General features: G+C 44.7%; 1 protein-coding gene and 1 long non-coding RNA gene across 6 annotated transcripts in view; one reads left to right on the top strand and one right to left on the bottom strand.

The window, feature by feature from the left end:
• The window catches only part of LOC142560717 (uncharacterized), a 108,780-nt gene extending 89,945 nt beyond the window's left edge, over window positions 1-18,835 (bottom strand). The window contains exon 1 of the long non-coding RNA XR_012823417.1: window positions 18,820-18,835. This is a non-coding gene — a long non-coding RNA (uncharacterized LOC142560717). The remainder of the gene's footprint in view (window positions 1-18,819) is intronic.
• Window positions 18,836-23,039: 4,204 nt separating this feature from the next.
• LOC142560687 (uncharacterized) overlaps window positions 23,040-27,260 on the top strand; it is a 50,166-nt gene continuing 45,945 nt past the window's right edge. Inside the window, exon 1 of one of the 5 annotated variants that reach the window (XM_075672973.1) lies at window positions 23,040-23,235. In XM_075672973.1, coding sequence (XP_075529088.1) covers window positions 23,196-23,235 — 40 coding nt within the window. In that variant the 5' untranslated portion in view covers window positions 23,040-23,195. The remainder of the gene's footprint in view (window positions 23,236-27,260) is intronic. The other 4 variants (XM_075672959.1, XM_075672954.1, XM_075672946.1 and 1 more) reach the window with 4 other exon arrangements.

Genomic DNA, 27,260 nt, shown 5'->3' with positions numbered 1-27,260 from the left:
AACCGCCTCTAATGCTTCTAATGCGCGTGTCCTCCTATTGTCAGGATTTGCAAAAATAAAGAAAAAGTTTAAATTAAAAGCCGTGCACGTCCGCGCCAACAATGATGCATTAAGCTATTAGCCCCAGTAAAATTTCAAGTGAAAAGGTCGAGGAAAGTAAAAAAAAAACAAACCTCAAATGGATGTGGGTGACAAAGCTCTAGTAATGGCACTTTAGGTGTGTGTGTGTGTGTGTGTGTGTGTGTGTCATGGCGGGGTGGGGGGGGGGTCGGGCCCTGGAGGCCCCCCATAGTAGGCGCCTATGACGCATAATAAAGACAAAACAGGACGACGCCAACATCTTTCAGCGCCGAGTGCGAACCGGGAATGGTTGATTTGATAATCGCCGTGCACACAAGACGAATGGCCAGCAAGTCGACTGTGAATCAGCAGTTTTGCTGCAATTGATAAGCGTTTAGAGGCTGAGTCGCGCTTGGAGAAAGCGGGTGCAGAATCTCGAAAAAGTGGCCTGCCCGCGCTCCCCTAGGCGTTTCGCGGCGATTTGTAGTAGATCTATGTTTTTGTGGCATTTTTCACATAGAGTTTCCTACAACATACTAGAGGGAATTCTGGCGCTGCAGTTCACTCACCATGGGAATGATGGGAAGTACATGGATTTGTCTGATCTTCGTGCTTGTGGAATCAGACGTTCTTGTAGCTTTGTTTATTGCGCTTTATATGCCTTCACTGTCGTAAATTTCAGAGTAATCTATACTCTTCGAAGTGCAGAAGACGCTGCGAACACGTACAATTGCTACTAATTGCAACGATTGAGCTCGTCGAGGTGGCCAAATCGAAACGCGCCAAGCGTCTCAAGGCATTAGCATGCCCGCAATAAATTCATAAGGGCTTTTCACATCGCTTGTCGATGCATGCGTGCATGCGTCCGTGGCGTGATGGTTTCAATATCATGGCTCCTGTGCTAGAGGACCTATTTTCGAATCCTGCCGTCGGACAATTTTAATAATGTTTACTGATTTATTACGCAGTACATTGTCGAAAATGACGAGCTTACAAAGTCACGAAGCCGCTTAAAGCCAGAAAGAGAAAGTTTAGGAGTAATCCATGTACTTCCCATAGCTCTCATGCTGGGTCAACCGTTCCCATTGCAGCTACAGTAGACACTAGCGTCAAAGTTCCCTCTAGTAATTATTGTACGAAACTCTACGATTTTTCACCTTTTAAAAAATATATGTACAAGTCCTACGACTGAAACAATAACTCATTGCGCCTTCGGAAACCCTGATGCGCAGGAATAAATTCACTGATGTGCGAGCCAAATGTGACGGCGAATTTAATTTTCGAGTTTATAAAACGCACCTGAAAGTCTTAAGCTGCAAGCTGTCGTTGGCACGCTCCTTGAGCATTATATCTATGTGACTGCCTCCGTCTGATTTCATGTTCCATCTGCTGAAAATGAAGGCAGCATAAAAATTTGTGACACTAAAGCGTTGTACTTCCAAAACTGCATTGCTTTTCTGCCAGTCATCTGTAACAGAAACCGCGACGCTATAGGAAAAAATCAATAAAGAGTGAAGTTATCTGCGTTCTTTATTGATTGAGGTACTGCAGTGTCTCCATCTCAAATTTGCGCCAGTTTCGTTTCTTCTACTTAATCCATGTCAATGCTGGTCTATCGTTCCCGCTGAGCAACAACGACTGACCACTTCCGTGACCGTGTAAAATCGAATGTGACAACGATAGTAATAATTACTACTACTACTACTACTACTACTACTACTACTACTACTACTACTACTACTACTACTACTACTACTACTACTACTACTACTACTACCACTAACGCTATTATTATTGTTATTATTATTATTATTATTTAGGAAGAAGAACAATGAGAGCTTTACGTCAGATCCAACGCAGTGTCTGAGCATAAATGATGCGAATGTTCTTTTGCGTTTATATAAAAGTGTTCGTGTGTTCAATATGTAGCATGGCTGTCGATTTGATGCAGATTGACAGTGGAATCGACATTCTTCGGCTTACGTATCATGATTATTTTTTTTTCACTTACCATAAGCTAAATTTACAGTCTCAAATTTCCTAGGCAAACTAGATTGGACTCCGGGCTTGGGCTTACGTATACTAAGAAATAGGGACCCTGTGTATGCTATCGCTCGGTCTTTCTTTTGAGAAGCCAACCAGGCGGAAACAACACCGGCGTATACCGCTTGCTTCAGCTCTTATGCCATCGGTATCGGCAAAGGCCCGTTTACACCGTAGCAGCAGTAGCACATGCTTCCTAACCACTTTTGACCCTTCGGCCGGGGCAGCGGTCTCACTTAATCGTATGCACTGGACCACTGTATACGCTCACCCTTGTCGCCGCGTCTCTGAGCATCTCTGAGCATGACGGAGTGCAACGCACCGAGGCTGTACGAATCGCTCTGAAAGCGGGGAAAGCTGTTTTTTTTAACGTCTTTATTTCTGCATCTACTAGGCGAAGCCTTGCGGCAGAAAAGGGGGTGCTCAATGGGGGAGGGGGAGGGGGAGGGGAAAAGCTGTTTATGTCGTACAAACGGAACGTTATCGTGTCCAGCAGTTATTGCGTATGGGCCGCGACAGGGCTATCGCTTTAAAACTCACGTCGCCTCTACCCGCCATAGTAACCTTCACTGTAATTGCGTTCACAACGTTAAAACCCGTTTTGGCTACGTCATCCGTGGTACTTAGATTTAGGTGCACGTTGAAGAACCCCAGGTGGTCGAAATTTCCGGAGTCCTCCACTACGGCGTGCCTCATGATCAGAAAGTGGTTTTGGCACGTAAAGCCCCATAATTTTTATGTCACGTCACATCGGCTCAACTTTCACCGTGGCTTCACCAAATCCAAATAAAACCATAAGCGTAAGATACGCCACCAACCACCACGAAACCGCGGGTAAGAGACAAATAGAGCTATTCACTTTAAAAGCTTTTGCATTCAGAATTAAGCATGCACACGGAATAAACAAAGCGCGTGGCATAAACCAAAACCTAGGCGATAGAAACGATACGGTGTGCGTTCTCCGCCACGTCCCAGTTTCACCCCCACCGCCCGTACTTCGGCCGGCCGCATGCTGCAGCCTGCACTGTCATTGCTTGAAGCGCCTGCTGCGTCACGGTGCGAGGTGTCTTTTTTTTTCCTCGCAAGAAATTTAAGTAGTCCCTGCGCGCGTTAGGAGCGCCTTCTTCCTTTCCTCTTAACTACCATGCATGATTAGCAACATCTAGGTGGTGTTATTAGGAGTGCCTCCACCGCCACGCCTGAAACGAAATGGCAGACCTTTGCTAGCAAACATACGTTTGGCTCAATCTGCGAACCAAAATAGGTGCACCACTGAAGGCGAGTTTTCCGAGGCACTTGGTTTCGCTTATGCAAACTACAGGTTCTTCTGCCCGAATTAATTTAAACGCCAGCCGATTTATTCCCAGCGCCAGTGACTTTAATCCAAGCCGAACTCCTTCAAGAAACTTCGAATTTCGATGCAAGCAAAATTTTGTGAGAATGTTAGGAGTTCAGTAGAGAACACTGAAGTGCATGTAATCACTAGTGATCACGAGTATTTAAACCATGTCTGCTATATAGTCAGAAAGAGCAAGCTTAATGAAACTGATTCACAGACATGACAGTGAATAAATGAAGACTACCACTGTGTTGCGACACCACGTACCTGAGCACATGAGGGTTGGACCCTCCCGCGTTTAATCGTGCGTGGCTTAGCTGTGTCGGGGGAAAAAGGATCCTAGGGGTTGAGCCAATGCTGAGTGTTTGGACCTTCAAAACCCCTCGGCAGAGGCAACACACACCTTTGGCCTCGGCTTCACGTAGACGGCACCCCCGGACTGACCCACCCGGGGGAGATCAGCAGTTGCCTTTTCCAACCTTCTCCAACCCCTCTCTCCAACCCTCGTCTTTCTCTCTCACTTACAATCTTTCCTGTATTCACTTCTTTTTACTTACGATCTTCCTGGAAGCAAGGGTTAACCTTGTGTGGACAACCATGCAATCTTGGCTGTACATATTTGGTTATAGCGGAAACATACAGTTCGCGTCCGCAGGACCTGTATATTATAAGACCAGCGGCGTTGCCATGTTGGGCTCCATGATGGATGGCTCGCGTTACTGCCAAAATTCCCATGTTTATTTATGGCTACCTCTTTCCCCAAACTTCCTGATCGCCCTCATAAACGAGGACGCACCGAAGAAGTATTTAAATTTTTTGGTCGAAACACTGAAAACTCCCCCCGCTATTAATTCACTCTGAGAAACCAGGAAAGACAACGAGAATGGTCTCGCCTTTCCTCGTTTCTAAATGTCTAACCGAAACTACTGGCCCAGGCTATAACACAACGAAACTGGCAAGTGGCGGCCTCCTCTTGGAACTTCATCACAAAAAGCAGTACGAAAGACTTCTTAACGTAGTGTCTTTCGGGGACATGTTTCAAAGACCCCACACCACACCATGAACACCATCCGCGGTGTGATTTCCGATGAAGATTTGATGGAGATGAGCGAAACTGAATTTCTGGAAGAATGGAAAGAACAAAATGTTATCAACGTAAAACGAATCAAAATGAGGCGTGATGGGAAATTAATCGACACTATCAGCACCTAATTCTCACATTCGGTTCCCAGAACTGCTGAAAGAGACTGACCTGTGCTAAATGCAGTGCACATGAACACCCAGCTGAATCTGTCGAAAACGCTCTACACTGTGTAAACTGCGGCGGCCAGCACACCGCGTACTCGCGGTCCTGCCCATCCTGAAAAATAAAGAAATCGTGACAATTAAGGTAAAAGAGAACCTATCGTTCAAGGTAGCATGGAGGCCGGTGTCTTACCTGCCAAATAACAGCTTTGCCGAAGTGGCGCGTCAGGGGGCAGCGCCACAACGGCATCCGGCAGCTGTTCCGCCCACGCGTCGTGAGCCGGCGGCAACGCCGTCCACCCTCTTGGAGCGCTGTGCCGCCGTCCAAGAAGGGGCCATTGACATCAAGACTGGTGCCCTCCAGGGTTTTGTATTCTGAGGCGAGGCCCTCAAGGCAAACAAACCGCTCACAAGAGTGCGTGCCCAGCGCCGCGGAAGAGGCGATGGACACAATTTCCAGCCAAGTGGCGCCTCCAGCGCCTAAGGAGCGGCGGGATTCCCTGGACCGCTCCATAAAAGAAAAATCTCGCGTCACGGCGCCTGGAAAGGGCCCGTGAGCTAATCTTCGTTTCTTCAATACACAGCACATACTTTTGCACAAGCAGAAGCAGAGCGAAGAAGGCACTTTGGCATACAAACAACATATCCCCTTACATCTAACACTGTTTCTTGGCCCAGAAACCCTGTTTGAAACCAAGGCAGTGCTTAACTTCTTACATGATGTTGTGCTGCATGTTATTTAGCCCGATAGATTCGTAGCCCTCCCTCTATCTAGAGGGTATTGCTGCGAGCGCACTGTTTTGCAGAGTACGTGCCTCCAGACCTTTATGCTCAAGGGTCTTATAGTGAGGCGGTATAGTGCTAGTGGAATCACCACATTTTTGTCGTGTTTTGGTCATCGCTCAGATTACTTTAATACTTGTGTATTTTAAGTACCTTACGGGGAATATTTTAGGCCTCCATACAGCCTCGATACATCTGACAGTTGTCATTCACCGCATCATCGACTTTCCCACACCATTTCTTGGCGCACTTTGGCCATCCCTGGCCCTTGCGCCAAAAAAACTCTACACATCATCATCGTCATGATCATCAAGGCTACCACTGTCATACTAAACAGAGTGATTCGCGATCACTAGTGAGTCAACCCTACCGTCTTAGTTATAATATTTCAATTACCGTTTTTATGACGTTTCATTTGATATCCACGACGCTTTACTGCTTAAATGTACGAGCACATCGAACGGAACGTACCACTAGTGATCACTAATGACTCGGCATCATCAATTAACAATGGTAACGAAAATACTCATGCAGTCACTTATTGATTGATACCGATGACGACTTACACGAATCAAGGTTACCATGGTTATACTATACAAAGTGATATGTGATCACTAGTGACTCGGTCCTGCCATCTCCTAGTTAATATAATTGAATAATCGTTTGTATGACTTCATTTGACATCCATTACTCTCATTTTGTATAAAATACGAGAACATCATAATGAGAGTATCACTAGAGACCACTAATAACCGGGCGTGATCGGTCAGCAGCGGTAACCTAAGTCATTTAATTACTTTTAGATTGATATCAATAAGACGTATATGAATGAAGGCTACCACTGTCAAGCTAAACGAAGTAATTCGCGATCACTAGTAACTCAGTCCTACTACACCTAGTAATCATAGATTAGTCACTGTTTGAATGACTTTGCAATCTCAATTAGCAAGAGTATTTTAAAATGCTCATTCAAATACAGTGAGAATGACACCAATGACGACGTGCACGAATAAAAACTACATTGTACAAGTTAAATAAATGATTTATGACTGCTGGCTTCATCATGCCAGTTCCCAGCCAGTCTCATTATTGAATCACTGCTTTTATGATATTTAATTTGATATCCATGACATTAATGATGTGTAAAACAGAGAAAACTTAGCATATATATTACTTCAGTAACTTGCGATCACTAATACATTCCTAATAATTAGCTTATTCTGTAATGAGCTAATTGCTCATTAATTCAGTATAAGACTTATTAGTTTCATGAGTTAATATGGAACATAATGTTTATCTTTCTAAATATCAAATAAAACATTTTACCATGCGCGGAAATTGAAAAAGAAAGGCGCGCGCAGCCTGCTTAATGCTTGGGTGCCACTCCATAAGGCTGTTTGGTCTGCTGCTTCTTGCAGAATGTGACAACGTGATGTTTCCTTATAGGATTCCGTGAGTTTTACCATGATCGACGAGCCCTTTCCCGTCACTTCAACGAGGGACAAATTTCTTGCCCCTGTAGTGCTGCTTTGTCGCAGCATAGTAGCTGAACAAAAGCGCCCCAGGAAAAAAAGTAAACCAGCGGAATAAAACCAAACTGGGCCTACATATATAAGGATCCATAGAGTATATGCCACTAGAGTGCAATTAGCGGATGAATTCTACCTGCGTTGCAATCAGCATTTTAAAAATGACCTCATGCATTTTAAACGGGTCTACAAAAGCGTCCCAGGAAAAAAATCCAGCCAGCGGAATTCAACCAAACACGACATATAGCGCGAGACCGTTGTCGGGATTAAGTGTCTAAAGTGCAACTTGCGAAAAACGAGGCATTCCTCAGCAGTCAATAATAAAAAAAAAAACTTCCCGTAAAGTTACGCCGACCGCATCGCCGCAGGGTCGGTTTCGCCGTAGTATTCGAGGTCCCGGATTTCTAGACTTGGGAAAAGTTACCGTTTCGCCCGAAAGGCTAAGCATCGATTGTGATAGCAAATTATTAGACAGCTTTGCGAAATAAGAATATCAGTTTTATCTGCCGTATAAACTTGTAAACATTAGCTTACCAAATAAACAAGCATAAACAACCTGCAACCTGCGCATTACGCGTGCGTTGCACTACCACTTGTGCTACGGCGACGGCTATCCATCCGGCCACCATCCGTCTTTCGTTTTTTTTTACCATTGGCGCATCTATTGCATGATTTTTTTGACGTTCAGATCAAGCGAATAAGTTTTTGTGTTTTGCGTATAACGATTAATCTATTTTTAACTTATATAACAAGTTTTCGCTCTTTTCTATCGCCCTTGGAAAATCTTCAAACCGAGGATGCAGTATTTTTATTATATCAGTCCATCGTGCATTGATTGCAATTTGGCTGGAGCGGTAGTATGGAACAATAAAGCATTTGAAACTATCAATGTTCATGTAACAATCAAAGATTAAGACTAACACAGGTGAGTGATGCTCAGAGTTGGACAAAATATACGTAACCGGTTCCTGCTTGAAAAAGCAACACAATTAGAAGTTTAAAGAGAAAACGCGATTACTTGTCGCACGTCGCATATTAGAGCCTTTTTTTCTCCTTCCGTTAAGCAAAGATGTATGGGGAAGGGTGGTCGCCTTCCCCTTCTCGAATCCGCCCCGCACCCGCTGTCACCGGCGTCCCTTACAGCTTCTTTGCAGGATATGTCAACGCGGAGATATTTTATCTATTACTATATTATATCTATCTATCTATTATATCTAACCAACTTTCCAGCACTGATTAGCATTCGTAACGTGTGAAGGTGTACACGTTACACACCAGTAATATTTTAATATATCTATGTCTAAAGAATGCCACAAAACGCTCTTAATTACCCCCCTTCGTCCTACCCTAAGAATGAATAACAAATAAAATAATAATAAGAACTGCTAAAATGTAGAAATTAATTTGGCTCGAATATTGTATCTGTCATGACGATCCGCACCCAAGCAATGTATTTTTGCATATAAAGAAATTACAATTCGCGTCAAAGCTTTTGCCCAAAGGGAGCGCATTTGTTCTTGTTAGTAACCTGCAAGCAGCAAATAGTTGTGAGGCATGTTCGACGTCGCACCATTTTGGTAACTTGATGCTACCACATGCATCATGCAGTCAGTTATTCCTGCAGATGGCCGCGGAGAGTGCGGTTTATGAGCTATAAATTTTGCGTACAGGATAAGAAGAAGAAGAAATCGCACATCTTTGAAGTTCTCCTCAGTGCCTAAAGTGTTGGCGTTATGGACATACCATAAAAAGCATGTAGGTCAGCTTCCCAGTGTCAAAGTTGTGGCGAGGATCGCAATTATAGAAACTGTAAAACCAATGAAAGGAGGTGCTCTCTTTTCATCGCAGCTCATTCTGCGGATTATTCATATTGCTCTGCGAAGGCAAGAGAAATTAAACTTCCTGAAATCGTCGAAAGCAGGTGTTGCTCCCGTTGAGAAGCCATTGCTAAAATACAGGTGAGAACACAGGGATACGCTGGCGTCACAGTCCGTCAGCCGGCATCAATGGACGCGTCACATTCAATTTCCATTGCTGATGCGGTTGAAAGGGCCATGGAAAAGGCTATGAAGCATCTTGCTTCAAAGCTTTGTGAGTATACATAGCGCAAATCATTTCCAATCAGATGGCGCATATTTTAGAGCGCAGCTCTTTGGCGTCCGTTCCTGGGTTTCGCGTCGTCGTCGTCGTCGGCGTCGTCGTCGGCCTCGTAACCAGCTCCGCCTCCCTTTCATCCCCCCAGCGCTAGCAGCGACCGACTGATACCGCTGGATGCCGCTGACGCCGCTAGAGAGTCAAGATAACGTGACTGCATAGAACACCGTCGCCGCCATGCAGAAAGAGTATCAGTCAAAGGCATCAGTCAGTCGCTGCTATCTCTTCCCTCCTCCCTTTATCGTGTTGTCCGCTTGCTGCGCGCGCTTCTGCCCCCATCGTTTGCCGCTGGGTGTACACGCCGCCCCCCTCCGCTTCCGCTTACTGCTGGTTGCTCTCGACGGCGGCGATGAGCCTCCGCTTCGGCGGCGCGAACTGCAGGGTCTTCTCGGCGGCGGCGATGAGCTTCTGCTTCAGCCTCGCTTACTGCTGGTTGCTCTCGACGGCGGCAATGAGCCTCCGCTTCGGCGGCGCGAACGGCAGGGTCTTCTCGGCGGCGGCGCTTAGCCTCTGCTTCCCCCACGGCTGTGACAACCTCGCGAGGCACTTGTATAGATCTCGTCTTTGAGAATCAAGCATTGGTGTACCAAGTCGAACATATATCAGTCTATTTCTCCGACCACAAAGCTTCCTTCATGACTGTCAAGAACTGTTAGTGGAGTCTTTGTTAAAGGAATACGTGTGAAAAATAAAAAAAAATTCTGTGATAGCGCATACATGTGTTGCTCGATTTCTTTGCCTCAATCTATCCAAAAGGTGAAACAGCTTATTTGCTGCGCTCAAATTTCGCATTAGGAAGTAACGTAATCGTCGGTAATTTTTTTTGGCACATCCGCTACAACAAGTACAACTTCCCAGAATGCTGAGTGTCCGCACTCATCAACTGAAATAGTATCGCCAATTATCACGCCCAAAAAGGCTCAAATTACAGGGCCATCCGTTATATATATATATATATATATATATATATATATATATATATATATATATATATATATATATATATATATATATATTTTCTGCAGTGGTAACTCCTGTTTGTTGAATTTACTTGTTTTCCTTGTAACCAGTCCCCTCTATAATGCAGTAATGGCCCTGAGGGTATGATAAATAAATAAATAAATAAATAAATAAATAAATAAATGAACTAGAAAGAAACGAACTTGCAAATGATAGGTTTAAGCCTGAGCGAGACTATTCTCGAGCAAATGTAAGAATTCTAGAATTTAGGCACGAAAGATTCTTATCAATTGCCCAATTCCACAGGCGTTTCCCGCATGAGTGTCAGTTTTAAATCTCCAGCACGTATGATGAGAATTAAAATCTCCAACCAAAATTGCATCGTTTCGGCATAAAGTAATAGCGGAGTCCAAAAATAGGGTATCATGTATACCCGCAGGGAAGTATAAGTTTACTAAATAAAAACGCAAGCAATCTGGTAAGTTTATATGCAAGGCAAAATTTCACCGTCAAAGTACATATACTGAATGAAATTTTTGCCTTGTGACTAATTTTTGTTGTAAAATAAAGTAGCAGTTTCACACTACAGGCGAAGCATCGATTGCGATAGCAAATTAGTAGACAGTTATACGAAGTAAGGATATATTAGTTTTATTGGCCCTATAAACTTGGAAACATGCGCTTACTAACTGAATTAACATGCATGGTGTCAGCGCGCACAGGCAAACATGAACACATCACACTCCATGACCACTGACACTCGCTGTCAAAACGCTGGCGTGAGCAAGCGCGGCAGCTGCAGCGAGCGAATTGGCCTTCGTGCTGTATATCGCTTCAACGCAAACAGCGGCGATAAAACAGCACGCACAAAGGTATGAGCCGTCTTCAAATCGCTTTCAAGATACGGCGCGCGCAACCGCGCACCGCCGCACAAAATATGCAGTTGCTGGTGGAGTAGAAGCCGCCTCACCTCCCTCCCCTCCCTCCCGCGCTGCCTCACCATTTTCCTCCGTTTTGCGTGCGAGATTGAGCCGCGATCGTCAGTTTCCCTTGCGCCCGATCGCAAAATACGCAATTGCTGCCGGAGACCAACGTGCCCCCCCCTCCCTCCTTCCTTCCCTCCCTCCCATCCCCCCACGGCCTTTCGCGCGACGGACGACGGCGCCTTTGCTCTCCGCCTTCCTCCGTCGCGCGCGCCAGACTGAGCCGCGATCGTCGGCTCTTCTCGTGTGATTTCACTCGCACATACAGCATACGGCGCACGGCGACGGCAAAGATGCGCCTGGAATGTCCATATAATTGGTATCGCGATAAATATAATACTAGTCCTCCGCCTCTGGATGGACGGTCCATGCGGAAAGGTCAAGGTAGCACACAGTCTTCAAAACGTCGTATTAATGGATTCAAGGTCTCAGACAGATTTTTGACCAAACTCGACGCATTAAAAGCGTCGCAAGCAGGATAGCTTAAAAATGACGGGTGAATACGTTTCGAAAACTTTTTCATAAGACTGGCCGTATCTGTTCAGTTAGCGTGCTGGGTTTTCGACGGCGCCGTTCTTGGCGGGAGAATTCTCCATTGATCAAGCGGCACTCGTCGTGCCAGTTGCTGCTGCATTCGCCCTGCATTAGCATGAGTTCGGCAAGGAAAAAGAAGCTTTTTGTGGTGTTAACCTCACGTCAGAAGAGACGAACGATAGCAAATGAAGTTGACACCGCAACAGGCCACGAAGAAATGGTGCGTGAGTGCAGCAACATTGCTCTTTGTGACGCGGACACCGGCTCCACATCGACTTCAGAGGAGCGCTGCCAGTCAGTAGACCGTGCGGGTGTTAGTGGTGATTCTGACAGCTCATCCTCTATTTCAATAAGCTTTCGCTTTTTCGTAAACTTTATCATCATTCAATTGTTTCTGACGATTTCTCCCAGTCCCCTGCAGTAAATTTTTTTTGTCATGACCACGGGTGCAAATGTGAAACGACCGATATGTCATTCTCATCGTTTTACAAATTCATTGATACCACGCACTGTCGTCGAATGGAACCACTTGCCATCGCACGTAGCTACTCATGGATGCGCAGCAAAATTCAAAGAGCTGCTACACATTGAGCGCAGTGCCCGACCTAATTACTTTTTACAGGTTTTGTTTTCAGTTCCTCACACAAATAGATGCATTTTACCGACGGCATATTATTATTCTCCTGTTCCATGTCGCAAGCATTATTATGCGGTGCATTCATAAGGCCTTTTCTACATTACGCATAAATAAGGGTATCGAGTTAAAGAGCGAGCATCACTTTTGATAGCATCGAAGGAATACATCGGTACAGTCGTTACTAGAAACGGTGCTCTTCAGAAAGTGTTGTGGTGAATTTTACTGTGAGCACAATGCATACAAAAGCAATGTGCAGAAACCACTGTCGATGAATGTCAGTACAAGCGAATAGCCCGGACGAGCGAGTGAACGAAATAACGAGAGCGAGCGAAATTTAGTTGGCAAGAGAGAAAAAAAGAACGAACGTCTTCCTTGCACATCAACAGTACTTACGACCGACCACTGACCTCTTATCAACCATAGAAACAGCTGGAGACAGTAAGCTATTCGCATTGATATTCATGGGACTCAACGGTATGAGCTCGGCACGCTTGGGCGCATAGCTTGGTGTGATCGCGCCTGCTCAGACGCGCCGATCGTCTGACCACAATGATGCGGCACTGACGGCGTCTGAAATGAAAGGAGGAAATGAAAGGCCTGCGAAATGCACAGTGGAAACTCCCAGCTCACTGGTCTTGTTTGAGACAGAGTGGCATATTGAGCAAGCGAGCCAGCAAGCGAAAGAACAACGGAAGAGAGGGCGTCGTCTGACTCTGCGCAACATGATTCACAGTCGATAAACAGAAACGCACAATGCGCACGCCATGCACGAGGCGCACACCACGTCATCCCATACGCGTGCGAAGACGTGGGATCGTCCCCCACCTGCGACAAGTTTTTTCATCCACTTCCATTGCCATTAATTTATGATTTCTTTAATTAAGTTAGTAGGTACAAGTAATTTCCCCTATGTTTTCCTTGGTGTATTTGTTTGTTGGCTTCTCGTAATATGATTAATAAAAATAGAGTCCCTCGATTGGTTAACCCCCTTTCTTCTCGTATAAAACGTGATACTACCTTAAGTACATAGCGGCTTTAACTCTTGCCCCATTGCTATGTGCCAACTGATCGTTCTCATTCAGTCCACTGGCATCAACACAGTGGCTCCTGCTGAAAGGGCGGGAGTGTATGTGGATATACATAGGGGCATCTTCTCTCATATACTTTAAAAGACCTCTTCCAAATCGTTTAAGAAATGCAAGCAATTAGATTGCTAGCACAGGAAGGGCGAGTGAACGCAATTTACATTGCCATTACTTAGTTGAAATGCTTAGTATACTTCATGTGGAATCTACATATGTGCCCATTTCATTGAACAGCCTGTTAAAAACAATTTCCGCAATACATTTTTATAGTTAGCATTGGTTATGTTTATTTTTATGATCTGGATACAATGTTGTAGTTGCATATTTTGTGCTCATGCCACTTTCATAAGCAATAATATTTAACTTATCTTTCACATTGTAGCTTAAGTGTGCTGCTATATATTTCACAACAAGCTGCAAAAATTTGAGCGTGAGGCCTGCTCACTTATCTGGCAAGCACACGGAGAGGAAACACATAAAATTCAGTGCTCTCAAGTGAAGAGTGAGCGCATACATCTGTCAGAGGTGGTTTGTGGGAAAGTGGTTCTGGTGAAGCCACTGCATCTGCATTCAAAACATTTCAACTACCAGCGTAGTGCAAAATTTCGTGTCCATTTTGACGAAATGGAGCACCAGTTCAAATATCTGGCCATACCTGTCCAGGGCAGCAAATGTGTCTACATTGAAAACATTTCAAGTATCAACATGTAGGGCAGTGCCATTGCTAGCGGGACTGTAGACTATATATGCAAAGTGATGTGCTCCCGAGCTGTTCATCAGTGGAACTCTACCTGGACTGTGTGCCAAATATTTTTGGATGTGAATGTGGGGGTGAACTGGTAAAGCATTTGCTCGGGGCTACATGTGTGAAAGCTTTTTGTCATTTAGAGTGCTTTTTACAGCGAAGTTGTTAGCCCCTAGTTGGTCGGCATTTTTTGTGTCCGTGTCCGTTACCAAAAATGTGGGCCGATCGCGGCGGCAATGCAGGGCCAGAAGCAATGGCTCGTACCCCCGTAATTAAGGCAGAGGCTTTAGCAAAGTGAAGCGCACTGTGCATACATTCTTTGGAATCACGGACGCAGCATACAGAACAGCGCACCTTTCAATAAAGAACAAGCGCAAAACAAGCATCCGAGCCACATAACTGATGATAAGGTTCGCCTGGTAACAATGCGAAGCACGTAGCGCTCCCCGCATACCTTTCCCGGTAGCGATTACTGCTGCGCAAGCTGCCGCGGCGATGGCAGCTTGCGACGTGGGAAGTGACGTCCCTAGCCTTGCGTATATGGAATAACCGGCCTAGCACCTGATATAAGTGTTGCTGCAGCACTGCTATGGGTGGCGGCGTGCTGTCAAAATTACCATCACTCTAAAGCTGTAAAGCATTACATACCCCCACAGTAGTTGTAGTGGTGGCATTTAACAGCTTCGCTGGACATCCACTTTCGCAGGACCGGGATGGCGAGCCAATTTCATTTTTTTTTACTTTAGGAGACTGGAGATGTGTGCAAAGTGTACTAATGTGCTCATGGGTTTGCAGATGATTCATTTCGACCGTATGCCTGTTTTTGCGACAGTGGTACATATGCGCCTTTTGTACAATGCTGTTTATATAAACCGATTCGTATTTAATATGACTATTGCTCCCTTGGTTACTGAAACGCAGCTTCCTATATCCGGGTTAATTTCCAGGTTTATACAAGTTTCTAATAATGAGGCTTGTACATTCATTTCTCGTGTACTAGAGTACTAAGATTGTTTTAGTTATGTTGCGTTACTCAGTCTCATCGTATTCTGCATTACAGTGGTGCTCACCTGTTACACATATTTCCTTGTTTGAGTATTCTATAATATCTTTCACTTGGTTGTTGTTTCTTAGTTTTATGGTTCTTTTAATCCGCTCAACATTACTATATTTGATATACCGTGTACAGGCAATATTTTCAATTTTGATTGGTAACATTGCTTGTAGGCAGCTGCCATGTGATTCAGTCTCGCATTTTCATTCTGCTTCTTGCAGTTGCTGTGACATCAATTTCTAAATTACTCTAGTCTGTTCATCTGATAGCATGTGCTCTTTACTGCGCAAAATAAGAAACTTGAGCACACTTCGCGTTCTTGCTGTTCGTCATTCTATGTGTACTAACGAATTTCGTTTATACGTGTTCTAGTCATTGTTGATTAATTTCTAGTTCATTAAGAATTGTTTCTCGGAGTTTTAGTCACTCTTGATGTGCTTTTAATTCGATTTACTTTGCATATTCATATATTTTGTTGAACCCTAGCATAAGTATTAATTTTGCAATAAAGTGTTGATTTGTGATATGCTTATTTTATGCACTCTTGGCACAAAAGCCCTGGCCTGGCCGATTGTCAAGACGCACCCATTTCTTAGCGGGTTGTCATTCCCATTTCGGTTGTAAACATCGCTGCTGCATACCAAATGCGGCATTGTGGATTCATTTTCGTGGACATGTTCCTTTTCAGGTGACTTGGTCGAGGATGCGTCTGCCTCTATAGCCAACAGTGCTTGGCACTACGCCAGGTGTTCAGTATAGCACTAGACACCGACGCTTTGACTCATTTGAAAACAGCGAAAACGAGCTTCAGATTATCGTAAACCTTTCAAAACTACTTCTAGACCAGCTTTTTGATAACGTCTTGAAAGCGTTTAGAATTCACATATGAAGAGCCCTGGCAAAGGGATTATTTGTCTTTCCCAATCCTCTTTCAAGACCAGCTTTTCTAGTACGTTTTGAAGAGCTGTTCGTGTTCTAGATCGCCTGAAAAAAGTAATTAAGCCAGACATTAGCAGACATATACGACGTTTCAACAACGAAGTTGTCTTACTCGTGTCTTCTTTAAACCGTTTTTATCGTCTCGGATAAACGTATAAAAACGTTATGTATCTTTTTTGTGCTACCTGGGCAGTAGTTACTTAAATGAAACGATTGATTAACTGAAAGCCAGGTTTCTTGTAATGCAATGATATCTGGAGGGCGCTGCGAAGACAGACACAGTCCCCGCAACATTGATCTGACTATAAATTTTCCTTCACCATACTCAGACGCAAAGTTGCTAAAGCTAAATAAGATTATGATACTCAACGCTATAATTTTCTTTCAAAACTTGGGAAGAAAAAAGTGCTCTTTAAATATATGAGACCTCGCGAAAATTATTCCATATCACCAGTAAATATTGACTCTGTAGTTATGTCGTCACGTGAGATGTCAGAATCACTAGAACGCATTGTTAAGGGCCCAGAGTGCAGAACATTGTTATTGTCTTATAGCGTGCCAAAACCAGCTCTTGCGACAGACTTTATGGAAGCAAATGTGCCAGAACTTGTGCAAGTGGTTCGATGTTTGCCTTCGTCAGCTCCTGGTCCTGATGAAATTACGGTAACTAAGATAGCATTTTATTCAAGTATCTCCTTGTGAAATTCTAAACACTATATTTATTCCCTAAAGAATGCCTGGATTCTTCACGATTGGAAAATTGCTAAAGTGATTCCGATACCTAAAAAACAAAGATCAGGTTATAACATAGAATATATTAGGTCAATTTTCCTTACATATAATATGGTCAAATTCATTGAATGGGTCTTACGTTATAGAATTACTATCTGGATGTCTGATTATTTTATGTTAAGTTCAAACCAAGTTGAATTTATACCAGAGTTCTCGATTTGGTGTGCTCATGCTGATCTAGAGAGCCGAATTCAACTCGCTCAACAAATAAAATAATATGCTGTTCCAGTGACGCTCGACATAGCGAAAGCAGCGATTTATGCACCCCCCCAACCACCCCCGAGAGGATACTAACACTCCCCAAAAATTATTCCAGACCAATCCCCCCTCCCCTCTTACAGACAAGCGCTCATTCCGAAAAAAAAAAAAAAGACGCTATTCTATGCGCTGTGGTAATCCCTTTAATAAAGCTTTACTCTTTGCGGAGGTGGACGCTATGTGGCCTTAATTTGAGGCCCAATTTTGATGTTCAGCGCGCAGACCACAGCACGCAGACGACAGTGCTACACTGCGACCTGCAGGGAGCGGAGAAACCTTGACGTCGCGGTAAACGTAAGACAGGCCCGTGTATTTTCGCCTACGCAACTGCCGATGCTCAGAGTTGCGTGCTGTACTAGAGTCATGGTTAATGGCCATCTTGAGGCATCACTGTTGTCACGGGCATATACCTGTGTTTGGCCGTACACGCTCCGTCGTGCTGGAGCTGCCTCTATTCGCCGCTATCAACTAGATCTCTTGTGCCGATACCGGTGACACAAGCACCTGCGAGCTTCACTTTGTTCTGCATAAAAAAAAAGAATGTACTTTGTGCAATCAAATGAAAACTCTAAAAAAATTAAATTATGGGGTTTTACGTGCCAAAACCACGATTTGATTATAAGGCACGGCGTAGTGGGTGACTCCATAAATTTGGACCACCTAGGGTTCTTTGACGTGCACCTATATCTAAGCATTGGGTGTTTTCGCATTTCGCCCCCATTGAAATGCGGCCGCCGTGACCGGGATTCGATCCCGCGACCTCGTTGCTTAGCAGCCCAACACCATAGCCACTATCACGGCGGGTCGAAAATTCTAAATGCTGTCCCTTATGTTCTTGCAATATCCAAACGTGGCAACAGAATGTCACAGGTGTTTCAATATAGTATTGAATTTATAATCCCGCAAACCGAGGCACACATTTTGGCTTTCTATACAGCGTTCGTTCGTGCCCGCTCGTCTGTGCCCGCCTGTCTCCCCCTTCGTTGTAGTATTTCTTGCGCAACATCAGCTCAACATGCACCAACAAGGACGAACTCTCTTGTAACATGTGGTTTAATTCTAGTTCATGAGCTGGTGTACTGGAAGAGGGGGACATTACTTACAAAAAAAAATTGAAATCCAAAATCGACAAGTTAACAAAAAATCACTAATTAAATTCTAACTAATTACTTTATGGCACATATTTCAATTTACAAATTCTAGCCGGGGAGTTCGCAAAGTACTTGGAACGAATTCTCAGGATGGCACCAGTTTAGGGATATTAATTCCCGAACTTTGCGGAGAAATGTTTTTGCGTTCCAGTTACTTTTGTGCTTCAATGCATGCATAAAAGGACGTTTTGTTAAGTAAGTGTAATGACAGTGCATTTTTACCGCAAGTTTGAGGTTGCGTATCCCATAAATGATGCCATGCCCACTATTATTTTCAAGTGGATATGCCTTCCAGTCTCCCTGCATGCTCAGATCAGTGCTGCAGTTCACATTCATTCTGAGGACAAGCAACGAGTATATGTGCTCCACTGTCTCAGGTACTTTGAATGCATCACAGACTATGGAGTCCGCGCGTCGCATGTGATGCAAATATTGTCTAGTTAACACAACACCTATATGTAGTCTGCCCCCCAGACGCAATACGCTGAATTTTTTTTTTCAAATCACGGGAAGATAGTGTGTACTTACAAATGAGGTTCCATAGTCGAGCCACAAGCGCAGGCAATGCACGTATGAAAAACTCCACAAAAGGTGGCCATCCTGAACCGTAGACCTTCTTTTGCTTCTTTCGGTTTCGCTTCGGAATAAAAAAAAAAATCGCCACGTTCCGGTTCGACCGAAAATAATGTTATTTTTTCCGATTTTGGGCTCAGCGCTGGCTAGATACCCTGGTATAAACTTAAAGCAAGTATTGTCGGTATATGGTGTTTTGTGCTGCCACAAGAGGGCGGTGCAAGTAAAACCACAATTTACTGAGTCAATTTTTTGTCAATCTTGCACCACCCCATATTCAAGAGCTTTAAAACATTTTCGCTAATGCAACCTATTTTTGGTAACACTGAACGCACATTCGTAAAATAGCAGAACGAGTTCAAATTCGTAACTTTACGAGAAATTAGGGAGAATTGGCAGGTGCGTGCTTGAAAGGGCACTATAAATAATTCGGAGAGAAAACGCTCCATTAGGAGTGGTTTCCCAATAAGCACTGCGCTATAGAGGCACGAACTTATACAGGGTGTTTAACGTAGCTCGACCGAACCAAGGTAATATGTGCCGTCGCTTGGGGATAGAATAATTTTTTTTTGCATTCCGCCTAATTAGATAATTAGATTCGCCTATCTCATCTCCCGCTTCTATCTACGTCACCTCTGGACTTGCACAATAGTCGAAAGGTAAGCGCTGCAATTTCTGCAATGCTTTTGAGGGGGGTCATGCGACACCCAGGGAGCTCCAGAGGGCATCGTGCACATGCCACGCGATGGAAAGGTCCGAACAAGTTTCTCATGTAGACTTTCTACCACGCTCCTGCCGTGTATATAGATGCGGGAAGAGGAAGTGGAGGAGGAGGCGGCGGCAGCAGCGCAGCATGGGCACAAATGTCGAAGAAAAAGGCAAAGAAATCTCTGCGATATAAAAGCTTCGCTTTAAAAGAACGCACAGGAACGCTGCGAGTGACTGCTTGGTCAGGCGCTACCACTGCCTAGAGGCAAGAAGCGGCGGGAGCGTTCGCGTCGTGCCCGTCAAATTTAGAACTGGCGCCCGCTAGAGGGGTCGCTTACTGGGAAAATGTCCATTGAACAATTTACATAATTGCACTAATTAACTTCTTTAATTTATTAGTTTACGGCCCATATTTCAAAATACGAATTGCAGCCGGCGAGATTGCAAGGCATATCGACTTGGAACGAATTCTGAGGATGGCACCGGTTTCAAGATATGCGCCGCCAAACTTGCGGTAAAAACGCACTGCTGTTCCATGCACTTTTTTATTTTGAAGACGCTGTTTCAGGCACTGAAGCACAAGAACTAATTAGAACGCCAGTGCATTTCGTCGGACACATTGAAAATTAATATGTCCAAACTGCTGTTCTCCTGATAATTCGTTCCAACTGTAGATACGCCTTGCGAACTTACCGACTGCAATTCGTAGATTCAAGTGCATGTCATAATGAGATTAATTAATAAATGTAATTAACGTAATTATGCTACTCATTCAATTAGGCCTTTTGATTTCTCGTAGAAGTAATGGGCCGCCTTATCGAGTAACTTAGCTCAAGGGTCGGAATAGTGCTATCTGTCGCAGGCAATTTTTGATAATTTGGTGCAGCTAAAAAAAAAAAAACAGCTGGTGTATAACTCGAACGTGTCGCAACAGATAATAAAATCGACGACGGCCACTCGGAACAAATTCACACGGTTCAAGGGCGCGGAATATAATTTGCTGTAAAATTTAAACGCGACGTTTACAGTTCCATAACGCGGCAAGGAAAACATATATCGCAATTCTGCAGACTGTAAATAAGGGTGTTTCAAAATCATGTTAGCACTCAAATGGGCGATGTGTTCCTGGTCATAAAATGTGCATTTAAATTAAAGTAGCCATATACATATAATTTTCATTTAGGTCTTGTTCGCCACCATACTCAGCACATAGAAACCAACGATTAACACTATAGGATGTATCGCGCCTTACACACATTTCACGGGGAATGGATGATATCGCATCTCGTATTCGATCCTTCAGGTCATTGATGTTGCAAACCTTGCTATGATACACACGCTCCTTGACCATCCCCCACAACCAAACATCACAAGGTGTCAAGTCCCGTGATTGTGGAGGCCAACGCAATGGTCCACCACGACCGATCCATCTACGAGGAAGTGTTTGGTCAAGATAGGCAAGAATGTGTGCATAATGCGGTGGTGCGCCATCTTGTTGGAAGAAGCCCAAACGTCGGATTTGTAGAGGAATTTCATCAATGGCATACTCCTGCAAAATCGTTCAATACATGTCTGCAGTCACTGTATGGACATCAAAGAAGTAAGGCATAATTACTCCAGCGGCGGTCACAGCGCACCAAACATTCACCATAGGGGAGTCACGTTCATGTTCCCAAATTTTTTCAAGCATTTTCAATACCGCCCAAAAATAGCGTTATGTCGGTTGACAAATCCACTTCTCTGAAAAGTAGCCTTATCGCTGAATACCAATACATGCCAAATGTCTTTCGGAATATTCATTTCGCCTAAAATCTGACAACATTCAACTGTAACACGTTTCGCTCCATCGTTAGAAATTGGAAGACTTGAATGAGATATGGTCGAATCTCAAGTTCGTATTTTAATATACACCACCACTGTTGTATGGGGAATCCCGGTTAAAAACTGCACAGTCTTGTTGACTTCGATGGATTGCACGTACGGCTTGCTGCACAACAGCAACGTCCCCATCACATCTTCCCGATCTTGTACGTCGTACATTTCCTCGATAGTTGTTAGCTGCTGATACCGTTTCCACAGGTTTTTAACGCGACAGCGTTATGGGCCCGGTGTCGCAGAAAATCCTGTCTCGACGCCCCGCGTCGTTTCGGGGGAATTTCGAAGCACGCATACCCAACCACACAGGCGCAAAGAAGTTGCTGAGCTAATTGAATTTCCCAAGGTAAAATACGCAAAAAAATCGTAAAGTACGACTTATACACAACCCACAGGCACGACAGCGTCGGACTATAATTTGAATATACGAGAAAACATATTTGTGTTACCCGGAAACTAAAAAAAAAAACCCCTATTCCAGCGCTTCTACCATTCATAGAGCAGCCATGCCCTCCCAGATTTGCGCGCGCAAATATCGAAGGCCATAAAGCTGCGCGCCCGGTTCCTTGCAACACCTTCAGATGGCCCTTGCCTCCGCCGCATCGTAGAGTTACGTGCAGTAACTCTACCGCATCGCGGCCCACTCAAGAGGCCGCGTTCCTACCAGAAAGCTCGCCTTCGTGCATAGCGTTCGCCGCCAGCCTTTACCGGTAAACATTACGGTTACATAAGCTGTAGTTGCCGGGAAGCATGAGGAGCAGTCGGGGATCTTTGAATACTATCGCGTTCCACTTTGAAAGGCGAAGCTTAAGCGTCCTGCAAATTTTTTGTGAATGCGGAAATTGTTAAACGGCTTGGTAGGTCACGTGCAAATCGATCCTGAAACATTCGACGGACTGCATAGTCGCTGAACCATACACTTCCATAAAGCTTGCTACAACACTTCTTTCCACCAATTTTAATCGGTCAGTCATTATGGAACATCATCTATAAAAAAAAAGAAACAGTTAGTTACGTCGAAGAAGTAAGCAATCAAAGCTAACACATACACATGCATAAACAATTTTCCACATGTCCACTAGCATACGCAGATATCAGACATGTTTAGAGCGTGATTAATAGATAGATAAATATTGAGTGGCAACATAATATTGAAACACCCTGTATATGACAGGCCATTTGAAGTGGATAAATCTTACACTACACAAAGGTTCGACACACACCAGATTTTTAAAAACTTTTGCAGCTCACAGAGCCGAGGCAACAGATGCACGTGTTCTGTTTAAATTAAGTGATCTAGTAAAGACACTTTGTAGGGATATCTGTTTTTGTAGTGGATTTGCAAAGTTGTAAGCCTGCTGTTTTAATTTTTCGAATTTATGCAGCGTTTGGTAACCTTTACAGTCAAGAGAATATAGTCAAAATTCGAAGACTACCACTCGATAGAGAATTTTTCTTCTCCTCTTAGACGCGACAAATGCCATTCACATTGGTTCGATGATTCCTCAAAGCGAGCATTTCTGCTATGCGTGCGTACTTCAGGAGAGAGAGGGTCAAAGCCAGGCGAGCAGAACGTCCCCGCGCGTCACGTCCGCCGTCGCGTTGTGCGAGCGCTCAAGTGCACAGCCGGTCGCTGCAGCCGGTCGCTGCACACTGCGACGACTGCGGACGGCTGCGAACGTGTTCGCCAGCATGCCTGGCTGATCGCGCCGGAGTTGCACACTAGTTGATGGGCGTTCCTCGCGCATATGATGACCCACGCAATTAGCCGCGTCACTTTCATCACTGGTAAGCATCCGCTCGGTTTCTACTACTAGCAGGCTCTGTTACTGAAGCTTATGCGCTTGAACAGACTGGTATGCACGAGCACGGACTTGCGCGTGCGGTGCAAGGACGCCGCCGGGAGTGCAGAACTTTGAAATAAACTGCAACAGTGATCTGAGCACTGCCGCGTCGACGAACATTCCCCGTACACGTTCGTACGGGCATATCGAACATGTTTAAGAAGGAGCATACGAATAGAAAGCCGAATTTAATTCCATAATGCACCAGTCTAACTGCGTCGAATTCAGTTGGTGATTTTCGAACGCCTGTGCTTGCGATGAGATATCTAAACATGATCTTGCCAAGCAGTTGTCAAACGCATGAACGAACCACTTGCCTTGTGAAAGAATGAGGTTTTGCGTAATAGGTAAATTTCATTAAAGGTCTGGTTCAATTCGTGCTAGAGCCTGTGTATTGAATCCGTTCAGTCATTATATTAGCGTGTACCTGACGCGTAAATCTTAATTAAATTCAAGACCGATGAAAACAACTCTGCATTTGAGGGGTAATTCTGGGACTCAACAGAAGCAGCATAGTCATTCTTCGAAGCGAGCATTTCACCGCACGGTGCAATAGTTGCACACACTTTAAATCACTGCATTTGCCAAGACGGCGACAAATGGCGTTTTAGAGGTCATTCCGCTCACATAAATGTCTGTGGAATAGCAACGAGTCTTTATTCATTTGGTTTTCCTTCTCGAAAAAGCTTTTTCATGAGCTTTAAGAAAAAAAAGAACTTTGCAGCACCACTAATAGTTATAATGGAACTGTTAATTCACAACGAGTCCTTCTGCAGAATGTTTTAAATGTATGAACTTCAGACGTGCTCTTATAAGGCACGGATGCGTGACAACAGGGCCGAAAACCAGGACATAAACATACGCAGAGCCCCAACTTTCAACTTACTTATATCTATCGAAGCTTAGGTTATGTACAACCGCGCCAAGCAAATATGTTATCCATATATAATCAGTGCAGAAGAGGCAGTTCTGTGTGTATGTGTTCTTTCTGCCGCCCCTCCGTGCTTTATAAAAGGGTAACGAGTTTCACGAAAACCTACATTTCAGCGTCCATGAACAACTTGGCCTTTGCTATCTCAAATTACTTCTTTTAGAACGTTTTACATTAATAAAATTAGTTGTTACAGTTGTACTCACAAATTGCGAGACAAAAATGCAGCCAGGCAAGGTGAAAACACAAACCAGCATGATAAATTTATTGTCAAATTTTCACTTGGTTTCTGTTGGCTTCAATAAGTTGTAACTGCCTAACACGGAATTACTCCGTAAAATAGTTCGTCCAGTTCGTCCCCTGCCGGTCCCATTTAAATATTTTCATCTGGAAAGCGTAGATAAATCTTCCATCACAGTGAAAAGGCACAGAAGAAGAAAAAAAGGCGAATAATTCTGAGTTCTTGAATTCATTCTGAATAATAAGAGTCTGAAGTAATTATTAACACCTATGATTTTTTAAAAAATTGCTAACAAAATAAAGAAACGTGAACGAGGGCAGTATAACATATATGACGGTTAGTTACACTGACGTCAGCAAAACTAAACGACTGAGCCTACGAGGATATTCTGCAGTATTGTCCGTCAATACTGAGTTTTCAGCGAAATGAAAATAAAATTTCTGCCGCTGGGTTATTTTGACCTATGCGCCACTGCGTGCACATGCGCAGTCTCTCTAACCGAAGCGTCAACAAGGGCGGGCGCGGTCGCGCCATTTGCAAAGAAGCTACCCCCTGCAGAAAGAGAAAGAGAATGGAGACATGCGTTGAATTTATCGCCAGCCGTCCCTTGCTTCTTGTAGACGGCATGCTGCGGGTTGAGATGGAGCTGCGATGTTGCCGGCACAGCTGCTTGTAGCACGTAGGGGCGCTGCCGGCAGCTGCCAAGGGCTCCATTGTGTCCGCGCTAGCGGAGGCGCACAGGTCGATGCAAAGGCCAACCAAGCATGCACGGAGTGCGGTTACGAATACATCAGGGTGAGAGTCAGACACACAAATGAATGCTGAACGAGAAGTTCAATGAACACTGGAGCAGTCTTGTTAACAGCGTTTTCAAACCTCAGAATATGTCGTTGTCATTTGCAACTGTATGAAGCGATGATGATGAAAACGTTTTATTTAAAGAAAAAGGGGAGGGGAATCAGGAGAAGGGTGGTCGGACTCTTATTCAGGAATTCCGTTGGCTAAGGCCGCCGCCCTAGCTTTTTCCACGAGGGCTCGCTGGTCCTTGAGGGTTGAGCTGGGCAGGGCTGCCTCCCATCCTTCCCACGTTGGCTGTTTTATAGTTTCTAAGGCACTAGCCTGGCAGGCCCATACCATATGGTACAAGTCTGCTTTCTGCCTGCAGAATTTACACTCGGCCGAAAAGGATTGTGGCTCAATAGCATGTAGCTTGACTGGGTTATTAAATGACATGGTTTGTAATCTTCGTAAATGACATTCTTCTGATTTATCTAATCCCTTAGTCGGGCCCGGGTATTTTCGTCGCGATAAGCACAAGTGCTGTAATACGTCTGCATAAGTTATTAATGGCACTGGGAAATCCGAGTCTTCGGGGAGGGAGGAGGAGGGACCCCGGGGGAGGAAAGCCCGGGCGGCAGCGTGTGTACACTCATTTTCCTCTACATGTGCACCCTCGTGACCTGGCACCCAAATCAGCTCTTTGCGCGAAGCGAAGACCCCAGATTCTTAGAGGATCCTGCAAGCTAGCGGTGCAATTCGGAACCGCGTGTAATTTCTATATGCAGTTTGCGAGTCTGCAATGATGTATTCGCAACTAGGATGCGAAGCCGCCATGGCGATCGTCACCTCTTCCAATTCTGCAATTTCCCCATGCCGAACAGAAAGTACATTGACCGTCTGCCCTTGATGCACCACCGATATTGTGGAGACTCCTCGCACCGGACCCGCAGCATCCACGAAGAAGGCTCCTTCTAATTTAGAATAGATCTGGTCCATCTTCTTGGCTCTTGCCCTCCTCCTTGCTTGATGATATTCTGGGCGCATGTTTTTAGGAAGGGGCAGTGTCGCGAATTTGCCCCTCTACTGTTTCAGAATGTCTTGTCTTGCCGTATAGTAAGGACAGCTGATATTCAGGTCCTCCAGTACCTTGCGTCCCGTTTTCGTTCCTGCCAATCTGGCATATTGACTTAATAGGTGGGCCTCAATAATCTCATCTATTGTATTGTGCACCACCAACTGCACAAGCGCTCTGTAGATGTTTTGACCGACAGTCCTAGTGCCTTCTTATATGCTGTTCTGAGCATGACATCGAACTGCTTTAAATCGCACCTCCTCACCGAAGGTACGGAGCCACGTACACAATTCTGCTGAGTATAAAGGCTTTGACCAACCGAAGAGTGTTGTTCTCCATCATCCCTCTCGTCTTGTTGGTGATACGTGTGATCATTCGCATTACTTGTTCGCATGATGCACGGAGTTGAGTAATCATTGCTGCGTTGACACCCTTGTTGTTAACCAGTTGTCCCAGGATACGCACTGTCTCCACTTCAGGGATCGCAGCGTCGTGCACCCTAATTTTCACCCGGGCTTCATCTTCTCGTCTGCGCATGATTAGAAGTGCCGATTTTTCCGGGGAGCAGCGCAGTTCGCACTTCTCGGCATATTTTTGCACTGTCGAAGCAGCCTCTTGGAGCGCCTCTTCCATCTGCCCCAGACTTCCCTTCGTCGCCCAGACTGTGATGTCATCTGCATAGAGGGCGTGCCGAGTTCCTTCTATGCGATCGAGTTGTTCAGGCAAATTTAAAAGGGCAATATTGAAGAGCGGAGGGGAGAGGACTGCTCCTTGTGGTGTACCCCTAGTGCCCATAGGAATTGGCTGGGACCTAAAATCTCAAATTTTTACATGAGCCTGTCTGTCTAGTAGGAAGTCTCTGATGTATTCAAAAGTCCTCCTTCCACACTGTTTCTTCCGCAGGTTCTCCATGATTTTGAGTGCTTCACATGATCGAAAGCGCCC

This window comes from Dermacentor variabilis, chromosome 1, assembly GCF_050947875.1.
Source record: "Dermacentor variabilis isolate Ectoservices chromosome 1, ASM5094787v1, whole genome shotgun sequence".
Taxonomy (NCBI): domain Eukaryota; kingdom Metazoa; phylum Arthropoda; class Arachnida; order Ixodida; family Ixodidae; genus Dermacentor; species Dermacentor variabilis.
Note: the sequence above shows the minus strand (reverse complement) of the source record. Positions and strands in the feature narration are given on the sequence as shown.